Source organism: Gymnoscopelus microlampas (genome assembly GCF_963454915.1).
Source record: "Gymnoscopelus microlampas genome assembly, chromosome: 19".
Taxonomy (NCBI): domain Eukaryota; kingdom Metazoa; phylum Chordata; class Actinopteri; order Myctophiformes; family Myctophidae; genus Gymnoscopelus; species Gymnoscopelus microlampas.
Window position 1 is genome coordinate 34,611,021 of NC_139956.1, and position 14,653 is coordinate 34,625,673.

Sequence of the window (14,653 nt, forward strand, 5' to 3'; positions counted from 1 at the left end):
CCCGGACCCCACTTGAGAACCACTGCATTTTACAGTCTAAAATTTTAGTTCCATTGAGACCAAAAATGTTGTGAACTTGTGTGTGACAGGAGGCAATATCAAAGGTGTGGCTGCCAAACAAACAGAAGGCTTGGAGAACAGGAAAAGGAAGTCCTAAATACATCCCTAATTCAGGTATATTGCAAACTGGGTTTTCCTTTATTAGCCTCTATTTATGAAGCCTTTTTGAAATGCTCAGAGAGATTAACGTTGCTACAAGTTTTATGTCTGTCATCTCTCTCTCTCTCTCTCTCTCTCTCTCTCTCTCTCTCTCTCTCTCTCTCTCTCTCTCTCTCTCTCTCTCTCTCTCTCTCTCTCTCTCTCTCTCTCTCTCTCTCTCTCTCTCTCTCTCTCTCTCTCGCTCTCTCTCTTTGGTTCCATTCGTACACTCTCAGAGTCAAATTAGCACTCACTGTTTACACAGTATACCTATATGTCATTGCCTTAGAGTCATACTCATATGATATTATTATTGCCTTTCAGTGTGGCAGTGGATTCTCAGTGCGTCAGGTAAACTATTTAAAACTATTTGAAATGTCTTTTGTTTATGTTGTGGGTTCTCTCAAGGAGAAAGGCTCTTTGAGCAAAGATGGCAGACCAGTCACCAGTCTGCATGTTCACTATTTATTTAGCACAAAGTACATTTTACAACATGAGTTCTAGGTTTAATGTGGCATGCTAAACTAGCAAGCGAGCAGGAGCAGGCAGCTGACGGCTCCTCCATTCAGTTTCAGGTTGCTTATATACCCTCTTTCTTTCCCTATCAAGGCATCAGAATCAAATCTATTCTTACCTATACGTATACCAGTTTGACCCATACAGATATCATAGTGTCATCATGTTTCATCATTCTTAATATAGCAGTTCAAGCAGGCAGTGATGAAGCAATCTACTAGTCTGTAGTCTACCTGACCAATAAGCATTATGTCTGAGCAGTGTTGATTTCGTCGACTAAAACTATGACGAAAAATGTCTGTTGACTACGTTTTTTCACTGACGAAAACAAAATAAAAACGACATAAAAACTAAGCTGTGATGACTAAAACTATGATAATAAAATGTGCTGTCAAAATCAACACTGTGTCTGAGTAAAGACTCAAATACATACACACAATGTATAATATGAATCAGAAATTCCCTAACATTTACTTATTTGACTTGATTTGAGTTCACAATGTGTTTATTTGTTTCCCCTGTCATGTGGATTCACAATAATGTTTCTCCACCCTACTCCACCACCACAGTGAGTGTGCGTCTGGACCCCAGCACCAGTGACCCCTGGCTGCTCGTCTCCGCCGACCGCCTGCAGGTCCAGGAAGCTCCGCAGCTCCAGACCTTCTCGTCCCACCCCCTCCTCTCCTCCGCTGCCGGTCCGTCCTGCCGTTTCGACGGGTGGCCCTGCGTCCTCGGCGACGCCACCATCGCCACGGGCAGACACTACTGGCAGGTCCGGATCTCCCCCGGCGGTACCTGGAGGATAGGAGTCACGGCGGTATCGGCGCCCAGGAAAAAAAGGTTCCCCATGAGCCCCAAAGCTGGCTTCTGGACCATTTGGATGACACCTCAGCAGCTGTGGGCCTGCACCGATGACACCCCGACCAAGCTGCCGGGGGCCCAGGACCCGCCTCATCTGGTCGGGGTGTACGTGGATGTCGAGGAGGGTCAGGTGTCATTTTACGATGTCGGAAACCGGTGTCACATTTATACGTTCTTCTTCTCCGACACGTTCAGACAGAGTCTGGTCCCCGTGGTCGCCTGCATGGACGGAGACACCGTGCTCACTGTCGTACCGGCAAACCCTGATGCTTGATCCCATGGTTGAAAGGAGTCCCTCAGGGCTCTATACTAGTGTATTTTCTGTTTTCTGTTATTGCGGAGAAAGCTTTCGCTGAAAATAGCCGATCGACAAGCTCAGCTTTGTGAGCTTTTCCATCTGCAACTGCTTTCGCGAAAGCTCCCCCCCCCCAAAAAAAAGCAGCCTCTACTCTAAGGTCAGCCTGGCAACATTTTGTCATGATATTTTTTTAATAGCAAATAGACGATGTCTACATATCCAGTATATCTATATAAATAGACCAACAGTATCACACCTCCTTCTTCACATGTACTTAAAAATCCTACCGCATACTGGATTTTTTTGTTGCTCTTTTTATTCCTGTAGCCCACTGCACTTGACACTTTTTGCACATTCAATTAAAATGAATATTAATATCTTCTTGTCGTTGTTTATTTCATGGTTCTTAATACCTTTTGTTCCACAGAAGTGTGTTTCAAACAGCTTACCTTGAAGATTGTGTCTACAAAGAATTGGATCTTAACCATACAAATACAAATTTACCACATGAATCCGAGCATCACTATTCTGGATATGTTAAAATACGCATATATGGGAACATTCTGCAAAAATAGCAGATCTACAAGTTTACAACATTTTGCGCTGCGACGTGTTGTGAGCTTGTAGATCGTCTATTTTCGGCAAAGAGATTTTGTGTAGAAAGAGTGCGGCCATGTGCCACAGACCCCTGGGGGGCCCAGCCCGGCCGATCAACATAGTATACAGAACAGGGCAGGGTTTCCCAAAGTGGGTAGTACAGTGAGTATAATTCTATTTAATCAGTTTAAGTGTCAAGTACAAAGTTAATTTAATCAGTTCTAACTGAAACAGATATTCTCTAAAGTTTTCCTTGTGACATATCTGAGGAAAATGTTATGCATTTACATACCCCATATGCTTTGAATTCTTTAATTTGAATGTTGTGGTCAACACCATCATCGCCATCATCTTATGGTTGGATTATTTTGTGGGCTTCGCATGACATTTGTGCAAAGCTTCGTCTGTGCCGAGCTAGGCCAATAATAACCATAGTAATAATCATAATGATACAAATGGGTATATTAGCAGGAGCAGAATAATAAATGCTTCCATAAATATATTAAAGGTGGTATAGTGAAAAGTAACAATGTAATTTAGGGTGCAATGGATTATAAAATGATATAGGGGTTCCATGTACCCTAAAGGTTTGAGAACCTCGCAAAATAGAATTGAAGAGAAAAGCAGTAGTGGAAAGTAACATTTACGGAAGTACTGTACTTAAGAACAATTTTGAGGTATTTTTACTTTACTGGAGTATTTCCAATTTTCAATACTTTCACTTCTACTCCACTACATCTCAGAGGAAAATATTATACTTTAACTCCAATAATTACATGAAAACTTACTAGTTAATTTGTAGATTTTGATTATTATTACAAAACATACATTAACCACTTCAGCCCTATATAAATTTCAGCCATTTGAAAATAGCTAAGATTTTTTATACATTTTGAACTTGGGACATTCTGCACTTTTGGTACTTTAAGTACATTTTGGTAATGGTACATTACAGGAGAGGAGAGCAGAGGAGAGGCTGAGGATCAGTGGGGACCCTTTTATGTGCTGCACACGGGAGCACTACGTCACGTTATTTTCGCTCCACAATGGCGGCTGAAACGGTTGTAGTTGAACCGACCTCCTCTTTCATGGACCCTTTCAAAGATGTTCTGGTCAGTTACTTTATGCCGGAGTCCTGCTACGACGAGTTCTTCCTCGATTTCAACTTTCTGGACGGTGAGAGACGTATAGACATGCTAAATGAAATGAAACGTTTGCTTCGTGGTGGAGAGGCAACTCAAGTCAGTCTCGACTGTCAGGACCGGACTGGGATCAATGTCATTTGCAGTTGTTACATCCGGTTTAGAGCGGATACAGAAACGTTCTGTGTGTGTCCATTTATGTGGGGGTGGAAATAACCGGATACAATAGGCGGGCTGTAGACCGGATGTTAGCACTGAACAGTAAATGGAAACCAGCAGGCTTTCTATAGCCTGGTTACGTGAGGTTTAGTCAGGTCTGCAATGCTCGTAGTAGTAGTATAAATGTTAACTTCAGATGTTTATTTTTGACAACTGTTGCCTAAGATTGACAGATATTTTGCAACTGTTCAGAATGTGTTGGCGTCAATGTAAAGTAATGCAAATTATGATATAAATGGGAAGAAGTCATGGACTTGCAGGACTGTAGTGAAGGTTATTTGTTGTGACAGCTCGTTGGGGGCGGGACTATACACAGGGCACTATTTGATTGGATGTTGAAGACACCAGTCAAGTGGTGATTCATTGAGTAATTTGTCTGGATAATCCTATCATCACATAATAATACACACACACACACACACACACACACACACACACACACACACACACACACACACACACACACACACACACACACACACACACACACACACACACACACACACACACACACACACACACACACACACACACACACACGCGCATGCCTAAACATAACCTTATTCCTAAACATAACCTCAGTAAAGCTATACCTAAACGTATTCCTAAACGTAACTTTAGTAAAACTATGTCTAACCCTAAACTTATTCCTAACCTTATAACCTCAGTAAACTATGCCTAACCCTAAACTTATTCCTAACCTTATAACCTCAGTAAACTATGCCTAACCCTAAACTTATTCCTAACCTTATGACCTCAGTAAACTATGCCTAACCCTAAACTTATTCCTAACCTTATAACCTCAGTAAAACTATCTCTAACCCTAAACTTATTCCTAACCTTATAACATCAGTAAAACTAATCCAAGTATAAGAATCGCTGGGCCTGGGGTGGTCAAGTGTGTTTTGGGGCGAGTGTTCCGGTTTACCGTGTTCTCTCTCCCAATTAACGTTATGTCTATCTATCTGCATTTCCCCATCATAATGTCTGCAGTGAAATGCGTCCATGCAGCGGTTATTATGTGCAGTGTAATAATAATGGGTTTGTTTTCCCTCCACAGTTCCATGTCTGAAGATAGTGTTGAGCAAAGGCCTGGGGATTGGCATCATCCTGGGCTCTGTACTGGGTAAGATACCTTCACATCCCCTTATTAATGCGTTCTGTTTTCTCCCTGTACCACTTAACACTAGCCAAGAACTACAAGAAGAGTGGGCATCTCAATGTAAAACAAAAAACAAATATTTTCAGTCATGTAAAGTATACATGATGTGAAAAGGCACATTACGTCATTATCATACTTAAGTGTAACTTCTTGTTTATGGCCAAAATGTTTGGAGATACAGGTTTTGTAGAAATATTAGACCTTAAATGTCAAATGTTCAATCATGTTCTAATCATGTATACTTTACATTACGTAAGACTGTTTTTTGGACCAAATAGCCAATTTTACATCGAGGTGGCCACTCTTCCTTCGTTTCCACTCATTCCTGTTACCCTCCTTGCTCTCATTGACCATTTTAGCTGTAGATAATTGACATGATAGTCTCACATCAAAACCTCTCTCTCTTCCCGGCCTCAAATACGTTTGTCTGTTTCTTCCTTCCTTACCCCCCTATTCCTTCCCTTCCTTCCCTCTCTCCCGTCTTCTTCAACCTGACAGTGAAACTACCTCAGATCTTGAAGCTGATGGGTGCCAAGAGCGCAGAGGGACTGAGCTTCAACTCGGTGCTGCTGGAGCTGCTGGCAATCACAGGGACCATGGCGTACAGCATAGCCAACAACTTCCCCTTCAGGTACTGACTAACACAGCACCAAAAAAAAGCAAATCGTCTGTCGGGTCCAAAACTGTTACTTTTCAGGTTTCAAATTCAAAAATGGAAAAAGAAGCAGATCTACAAGCTCAAAACGCGTCGCTTCGTGCCGTTGTGAGAATGCCCGACTTGCGGTTGGAGTTAGTACAGAGGCCTTGATAGGGTGCAACCAAAAAGGTGTATTTATTCTGATTGTTTCACCAACAATACAAAAAATACATTAACACAGGCAGCTCTCCACACAGGTGACATGGTGGTGTCTAGCTCTCATCCTACCACCAACTGAGTGTGTTTGTGGCTGGCAGCCTTTTATACTCAGCTGGAGGCAATTAGTTTGGACTCAACCATGTGAAGGGGTAGCTTACTGAATAATAGACATACATAAATACAGATAACATTAACTCTCATGATGACATCCATTAAAACTCTATGAACTACACCAATGATTCTCATACTACATTACACAATATCCATAGCAATTCCAACTACACATTACAACCCCCCTCTGCCCTTCTGACTTGGTCCAGCCCAATTACTCTGGCCACATGCACAATTTACAGGGACATGTTAAGCTTTCAATAATCACCCAGCATTCCCTATATTACACTAGTCAAACATATTGCTCTCTTATCACACTCATACCCATTACACATTGCACTTGCCCTTCATGATTATAATTCAATAAATACTTAAAATCATTGTGCAAAATACAACTGTGCAAAACATCAGTAACAGAGGACCTCTCTCTGTTACAGGCGTTTTTCGAGCTTGTGGATCTGCTACCTTTGATGCTTTTGTGTGACGCTGTAGTATGATCAAGTAGGGCTTGTTAAAACACAAAAAGTTAAAATATGGAGATGAGAGGTTTCTGCTCGACATAGACAAAATCAGTGTTTGACCACAGGTTTTCAAAGTGGGGGCTGTGGCCCCCAGGGGGCGCCAGGTGGGTATTGGGATGGTTGGGATGCTCACATACAGAGCATGCATGCTGACATGACATTTCTATAGATCCGTGTTGAAAAGAAAACAATCGCTCACACACAATATGAAAGACACAATTGAAAGACAATTGGACTCAGAAAAAAATGTCCTGCCAAATACTTGATGTTACACAGTGATTATTATATATCTCTGCCGTCGGGCAGAAGCCAACTATGTCCAAAATATGAACTCATCAAAGTTGGTATGGTGCCTTTATACATTGTCAGATACTTGAATGTGTTAGGTTTAGTCAGAAGCCATTTTTAATTCTTTTCATTGGTTCAATATTTGTAAAACCCACACACAGACGTAAAAGTTGTTCAATAGCAGTGATTTATAAAATAAATAAAAAAAGTTGAAAAATTGAGATGGTTGCTTTCTGCCCGACAGCAACGATTCATGAACTATATGTGTGTGATCTTCCGCAGTGCGTGGGGGGAGGCCCTCTTCCTCATGCTGCAGACGGTGACCATCGGGTTCCTCATCCAGCACTACGCAGGGAAAACTGCCCGAGGTAAACCATCACCCCATGCATGCAACACAGTGAACACATCACATGTCACAAGCTGCTTCGAGCTGGATTTGCTCTACGCAGTCGACCGCTGTTTTGTATGCTATTGCACCACAGTCCCACGTGATAAGTGTGATATTCTGCCAGCTACTCTGTGGTGGTTTCCAAACGGTATGCCGTGAGAAGTTCTAGTGTGCCTTGGGATTTTGTGACAACCACGCATTATTATTACAATATATACAACTATACAAAAAGTTATGAATTACCTTTTTATATGTGCAGTGCACACTCGTTTAACAAATACAGAGGTAAATTCTAAACCCAACGAAACGATATTTTAACAACTTTTTCAATCTGGCATCCCTATTTTGAACAAGTCATTGTATTGTATTTGTCACAAATGTTCGAAAATATCTAATCTACAAGCTCACAATTGTGTGCTTGTAGATTGTATATTTCTCAAAATTTGTGAAAGTATGAAATAGATGAGTGGTTAAACCTTTTTATTTGGCATTAGAAAATAACCCCAAAAAACATTTACAAAGTTATAACAGTGATAACAGGTGTTATAGAGGCTATTTCTGCACGGATGTGAATACAGATGTGCCTTGAGATTTTGACCTTTGGTTGTACCTTGGGACACAAAAAAAGTTTGAAAACCACTGATCTACTTGAACCCGCGAAGCTGTATAGTAACTTATATATACTTGAACTTATAATAGGACTTAACCCTTTAAGTCCTAATATATCGTCTCTGTCAGGTTGAAATGCCCAAAACTGTTACTTTTCAGGATTCAAATAAAAAAATACTAAAATAGCAAAAGTAGCAGATCCACAAGCTGGAAATGTGTCGCTTCACGCCACGTTTCGAGCTTGTGGATCTGCTACTTTTGATGCTCCTGTGTGACGCTGTAGTATGATCAAGTAGGGCGTTAATTTATGAAAAAACACAAAGTTAGAAGAATATGGAGATGAGAGGTTTTTGCCCAACAGGACGTTTTTGGAAAACCTTCGCCTATCAGTAAGCTTTGTTTGGCCTGAATGTCCTGCTTTGGTTCTGCATGTAGCAGAAGATTATATGTTCAGTGTGGGGGGGGGAAAGCCTGACAATAAATATAAAATCCACGTGTGCAGAAAATCACACGTAGGCAGTCAGACTGGTTCAACCTGCGTTTCCATGGATTAAAGTTCTGTCATTTGGATTCCATAGAAGTCAGCAAGTCTACTATGGAAGCATGCCATGCACCGAAAATAGACTTATCTACAAGCTTAGTGTTGTAAGCTTGTTGATTGCCACGGAACCCCCCCCATCTGAAAATGTTTTTTTCACAAAGATTTGTGTTAAAGAATTCGAAAACCCTTTAAAGATTTTTCAAAAATGTTCAAAAAAGCAGATGTACAAGCCCGCAGCGCAGCACGAAGTGACGCACTGTGAGCTTGTATATCTGCTATTTTTGAGAACCACTGTTCTAAATTCTAAGAGTTTTCTGAAAAACTTATGTTGGGTCAAACTAGCGATAGAATGTTCAATCTTCCAGAAAATTCTAATGATCTCAGATATTTCATAAAAGCAAAAGGTTAACCCTCTGGCGTCTGGCATTTCGTTTTTAAAATACAAAATGACTATCCTTTTTTTGTCAGTGCTGGTACGGACGACTTTAGCATCAATCTGCAATTTCTTGGTATGGTATTTCTAGATGGTATGGGAATGGCATAGACTGGCATACATAACGATACCAGCATTTTAGGCAGTATTGGCAGCTTTTCCGATACATGTTACATACATGTTAATACTCTATTAACATGTGTATGTTCTACCCCAGGTCTAGTGTTTCTGGTGGTGTATTTTGGCCTGACTGCCCTGGTCTTGTCCCCTGTCACGCCTCCGTCAGTGGTCACCGGCATGCAGGCCTCAAACATGCCGGCCATCATCATCGGCAGGGTGGGTTTGGTGTGTGTGTGTGTGCGTGTGTATTACTATACTTGTGAGCGGACAAATGTCCTCACAAGTATTAGTAGAATTTGAAACATAGACATTGTGAGGACAATCTACTTTTATGGTAACTTCATGCTGGAGTTAGGGTTAGGGGTTGTGCACCAAAAATAGGCGATCTACAAGATCACAATGCATCGAAGCGTGATGTGTTGTGGGCTTCTAGATCGGCTATTTTTCGAGTTTAGTTTAAGGTTAAAAATGACCAAAAAAACCTACCTATCTATCGTAGAAAACTCAAAAAAGTCATTCTTGTACGTTCTCTAGTTGTGTTTACACATACAGGTAATAATGGTGAAGATGAAATGTCAGTCAAACCTCACATCAAGAACCAATGAATCACCATCTAACCATTGAGCTGCTTATGAAACATATTCTATCAGGATGGAATGAAAGTGTTTCTCTCTCAGACACAGACAGACACGTTTTAACGGATCGTGTATGTTTTTGTTTCAGCTGATCCAGGCGGCCGCTAACTTCCGTAACGGCCACACAGGCCAGCTGTCTGCCATCTCCGTCTTCCTGCTGTTCGCCGGATCTCTCGCTCGCATCTTCACCACAGTGCAGGTATGAAAGCACTGCATGTACCTGTACATGCCTGTGCGCTTGCACGCACATACACACACACACACACACGTTTGGATGCTCTCTTTAACCACGGTATGGTTGAGCAAAGTCTGGTTTCTGTTGTTGAGGGGAAGGCTCTCGCTGAAAACAGCTGATCGACAAGCTCGCAACGCTTCGTGAGCTTGTCGATCTGCTATTTTCTACTAAAGCCTTCTCCTCAATAAGGATATTGAAGTTTAAGTGGTTAAGTGTATGTCTCAGCCAGTAATCTGGAAGGCATGCAAACCATTACACCCTAAAAAATGTAAAGAGAAAAAAAAAGAGAGACTACCCAAATAAAATACTGGAGCACTCGACTGGGTCTGCACAGTTTATAAGATTGCAGAAAAATGTGTCCTCCTGTGTAATGATTGTAGTGGCTCGTGTCTGTCCTTTCCAAAGGGCTGTTCTTTTTGTAATCTACATCGATAAATGAAAAGTCTATTTTCCTCCTCCACAGGAAACGGGAGACTCGCTGATGGCCCTCACCTACGTCATTTCCTCCTCCTGTAACGGCATCATCGCCCTCCAGGTGGCGTACTACTGGAACAGCTCTCCGGAACAGAAGAAGAAGAAACTGCAGTAGTAGTAGGCAGATGATGATGATAATAATAGCCAGGTCCAATTAAAACAATGTACTGTCGGGCAAAATCTTCTTCCCTTTCCAGTTTTCGTGTCGGTCAGTAAACGGCGGTTGGTTGGCAGCTGCAGTTCGGAGCTGCGGTTCGATTGCAACCGAACCAATCCGTGAGCCTTCTCCCTGGGCCAAATGTATATCTTAAATATAATATCACATACCAACCCAGTGCAAACACTCCATTGCAGACGATGAACTATATTAGATTTGCCCATCAGATGTGAATGCGATGATTACGTCGCATGCCAACCAAGTTTAGTGCAGACATGTACATGGCCTAAAGGCCGTTTCAGACACGGGACTATTGACGCGAGCGTTGTTGTTTTGTCCTCCTGCGCAATGCGTGGAAAGCTGACCACAATCCGGCTCTTGCCGCCCGCGGGCGTGTGCATAAAACGAGCACGAGAATCTCACGGGACTGCGCCTGCTTGCCTCACCGCCCCTCCCAAATAATCGCCCGCCTCTCATTGAAAATGAATTGCAAGGCGCGTCAATCGCTCCCCCGTCTGAAACGTCCTTCAGTGTTAGTTTAGCGATACTCCAGCGGTGTTTAATCTCAGGTGAGGGAAAAGTCATGGGAGGAGGTGTAGTCTTGCGTATAGCCAGGCGATCACAGATCTCCGCCTACTGAAATGTCTGGGGACATCTAAATCAGGGGGTCTTCAACAGGGGAGTCCGGGACCCCTAGGGGGTCCTCAGAGTTACTACGGGGGGTCCACCGAATGGCTGTGTGATTGATAGGATAGTTTTTTCCTTTTTTTTTACATTAACCACTTGAACCCTAGCGTTCCTATTCTGAGGAGAACTTTAGTCAAAAATAGCAGATCTACAAGCTCACAAAGCCTCGCAGGTCGAGGCGTTGTGTGCTTGTAGATCGGCTATTTTAGGCAAAGAGGTTTGGTGTAGAGGGAAAGTGAAGGGTGAAAATACACATTAACGTGGATCTAACAGTGACGGCAGTTCAGTTAAACAAGTCTATGGAGCTATCTATGAAATCTATGAAAAGGTTTCTGCAACACGATGTTATACAATATATACATGTAGTGGGGGGTCCCTGCTTCATCTCTCTCTCTCAGCTAAGGGGTCTGAAAAAACTTTGAAGACCCCTGATCTAAATTCAATATACGGGCTAGAACAGAGTGGAACTATTCAGAAATGTTAAAAACTCTGCAAGATTTTTAGGGCGGTCCATATTCTATGCTGCTTTCTTTTTATATGGACCCATGGATCTGAAATTAAGATTATTATTATTGGGACGGTATCAGGATTGATATCCAAAGCCGTTTTCCCCTCTGTTCTGGCATTTGCGTTTAGATTTCCCCAGATGTATGTATTGGTAGGCAGAGATCTATGAACATCGGTCCGTCTCTACGCATCGCGCTCTTTTATCATTACTTCTGATTGGAGATTCATTCCGTCCAGTACAGCAAAGCTTCGTACACAACGGCAGGTTTTAGTGGGTTGGTAAATTACGTCATCCCAAATGCAGTGACTATGTTTTATAATGTATAATCACCTAGAAGATGGCCTTAGTATGACTCGGAAATTGATAGAATCAAAGTTGTTTTTTCCAGTTGCTTCCTGACATTTTATTCTTGGTGCCCCCCCTTCTTACGTCTGACAAAAGCTGAGCACACGTGTTCCCAGACATGTTTACATTTAACAATGTTATTGCTGTACTAGTTAGCTATGTTAAAGCTACAGTTAGGAGTTGGATAAAAGCAAGGACTTATTTAGAAGTTACAACAGTTTTTGTGCGACATGTTTACCATGTTTGATTACCTCAAAAGGCCTCACTGTGATGTTTGGCGCCCCCCCCCCCCCAAGGACCCCCAGGTTGGGAGAAAGGTTGGTTTAGACTCCTGCACACTTTGCATAGTGGCTCAGCCAAGTGTATAGGTTTCAAGTCACTGTGTACGATAATCCATGGAAAAAACCTGCCAGTGTGTGCTTATACTTACTGCTGTTTGGACGGCCATGTTGACTTGACCATGTTCAGGTTGACGTTCTACATTATGGTGATTATGAGCTGTCAACACATTTAAAGATACGTTGATGACGAAACGCACAGAAGTTGAAATAAACATCAGAGGTGCTTTGCTACAAGAATAGAAAAGAATAGACGTTTTGCCATTTGCACGAAGGCATAGGAAATCTTGGAGCTTTAAAAAAAGACAAGACGGAAAAAAACGTACATCCTACAATCCTACATATATCCTACAATACTCTTTAAAAGGCAAATGGAATAAATAAGTACTTCATAGTCTTAACTAGTGCAAATAATAGTGCAATTCATCTATCTTGATTCAGTTCATCAGAATCATGCAGATTCTGCTTGTAGCAAAGCATCTTTGATGTTTATTTCAACTTCAGTGCGTTCCGTCATCAACTTATTTATTGTTGTTTGGACATTGTTGTTGATTTGACCATGTTCTACCAGGCTGACATTCTCCAGTTTCCAACTTGGAACAAAATAGAATTGATCAGAAACCTCAGGAACAGTGATTCTCAACAGGTTTGACTCTAGGACCTGGATTTTGCATTGTTGTCAGGAATTAACAACAATTATTGGAGTCATTCTTATCTGGAAAACCCTGTCAAAAGATCTCACAATCCACTTTTGAGCTCCAAGCCACTGGTTGAGAACCACTGTTCTTCTAGGAGGAGAACTCATTCTGAAAACATTACCAGTAGGCACATTTGCATCTGGGAGAGTTGTACTGTGAACGCCTTTTGTCAATATGTTTCACCATGTTCAACCCATTTATAGATGTTTTGAAAATAGCGGGGGGGAAAAGCTCATAACTCGTCGCATCGCTACGATTTGTGAGCTTATTGATCTGCCATTTTCACTATTCATGGTACGGCAGAAGTAGCACTCGTAACTGTTTAAAAACAACAAAAAAGAAATTGATGACTTTTAGGAATGTCAAGCTATGTAGCTTGGGTTGTGAACTCTAGGGAACCAAATGGTTGTTATTTTACGATATGTAATGTTTGTTGCACCTTTTTGCATTTGATCCTTAGAAGCTGGACTCAAAACCATGAAATGAAATCACATTCAGTCTCTGCAAATTGCAGGGGGGGGGGGGGGCAGGGGGACAAATTATCTGATGGATATCTGATTTAGTCACCGTTTTATGCGTGATTTAGTAGTTTAATAATGGGCCTAACTGAGACAATGGGACCAGAACTCCAGAGAACACAGTATTGGGATCAGATTTTTTTGTCTTTTCTCAATTATGAATCGGCGAAACATTTCTTTTATTCAGCCCATGAAGAAGTTTGTTGTGTGATTTGCATTTCCAGCAGCATATACTGTAATGTTGTGGTTATGTATTGAGCCAGTATTGAAATGGAACACAATGCTGTTTATTTTAATGTTGATTCTGGTGAATGAGGTTTGTTTTGTTTTTTTGTTGACTTGAAAATGAGAATTAAAAATATTTTTTCTGGTTACATGGCAACAAGTGGTTGTGATTCTGTTGTCAACAGAGGTGTGATTCACTCTGGTGTCTGTAGATGGAGACAAACTTTCACCGACATCACCTTCATAAAGTCTGGTGTTTTTTTCCTCACAGTGGATGTGGTTTGAGTCAATCATCAACACTTTAAAAACTCACTGGAGACTGGATTTAGATTATTTGCAGAAGGTTGGCATACAGAAAATTGGACCTCTCCCTCAATTCGCTTTGACATTTCATCCTTTTCTGTCACAGTCAAACAAGTGTTTTCATCTGTTCTCCTCTCAAAGCTGTCATCACATTTTTCCTTTTTCTTTTTTTTCTTTTTTTTTCTCATGCCCTCTTTACCATAATGTTATTTTTCACGACGTCTGTCTATCAATCACCTCTTTTCTTTTGTCTCTCGTTTCTTTTCATTCCCTACGCCCTCCATCTTTCTGAAAAGACCTGCCACCCTTCCTCCACTCTCTCCTCCATCTCCTCTCTCTCTCGCCCTCTCTCTCTCTCTCTCTGTTTGGTGACAGTCAGGTGGTCAACCAAACCCCCGATCCGTCCCCTCTCTCGCGTCTCAGTGCCTCTCCGCTCACATGCATGACCAACCAAAATGGGCCACAAGCAACAACAGAATGTGTGGTTTAAGACTTAGAAGTGATTAGTTGTTTAAAAATAACTTTCACTGTAACTTTCACTGTGTTAATTTAACTCGGAGAAAGTACAAATGGAACCAAATAGACCCATAAGTGTCCATTTGGTTCCATTTGTACTCTTATCAGAGTTAAAGTAACACTAGAATTTTACTGTATAATTTTGATGGTAATA

General features: G+C 41.6%; 1 protein-coding gene across 1 annotated transcript; it reads left to right on the top strand.

Annotated features, from left to right (window-relative positions):
* Positions 1-3,516: 3,516 nt before the first annotated feature.
* Positions 3,517-13,822, top strand: LOC311035444 (mannose-P-dolichol utilization defect 1 protein-like; the record flags this gene model as incomplete). Its single annotated transcript, XM_084043644.1, has 7 exons — positions 3,517-3,646; positions 4,892-4,957; positions 5,492-5,624; positions 7,052-7,137; positions 8,958-9,076; positions 9,584-9,694; positions 10,194-13,822. 7 exons carry the CDS (start codon positions 3,517-3,519, stop codon positions 10,317-10,319), a joined length of 771 nt encoding a protein of 256 aa, XP_083899770.1. The 3' UTR covers positions 10,320-13,822.
* Between the last annotated feature and the right edge of the window lie 831 nt (positions 13,823-14,653).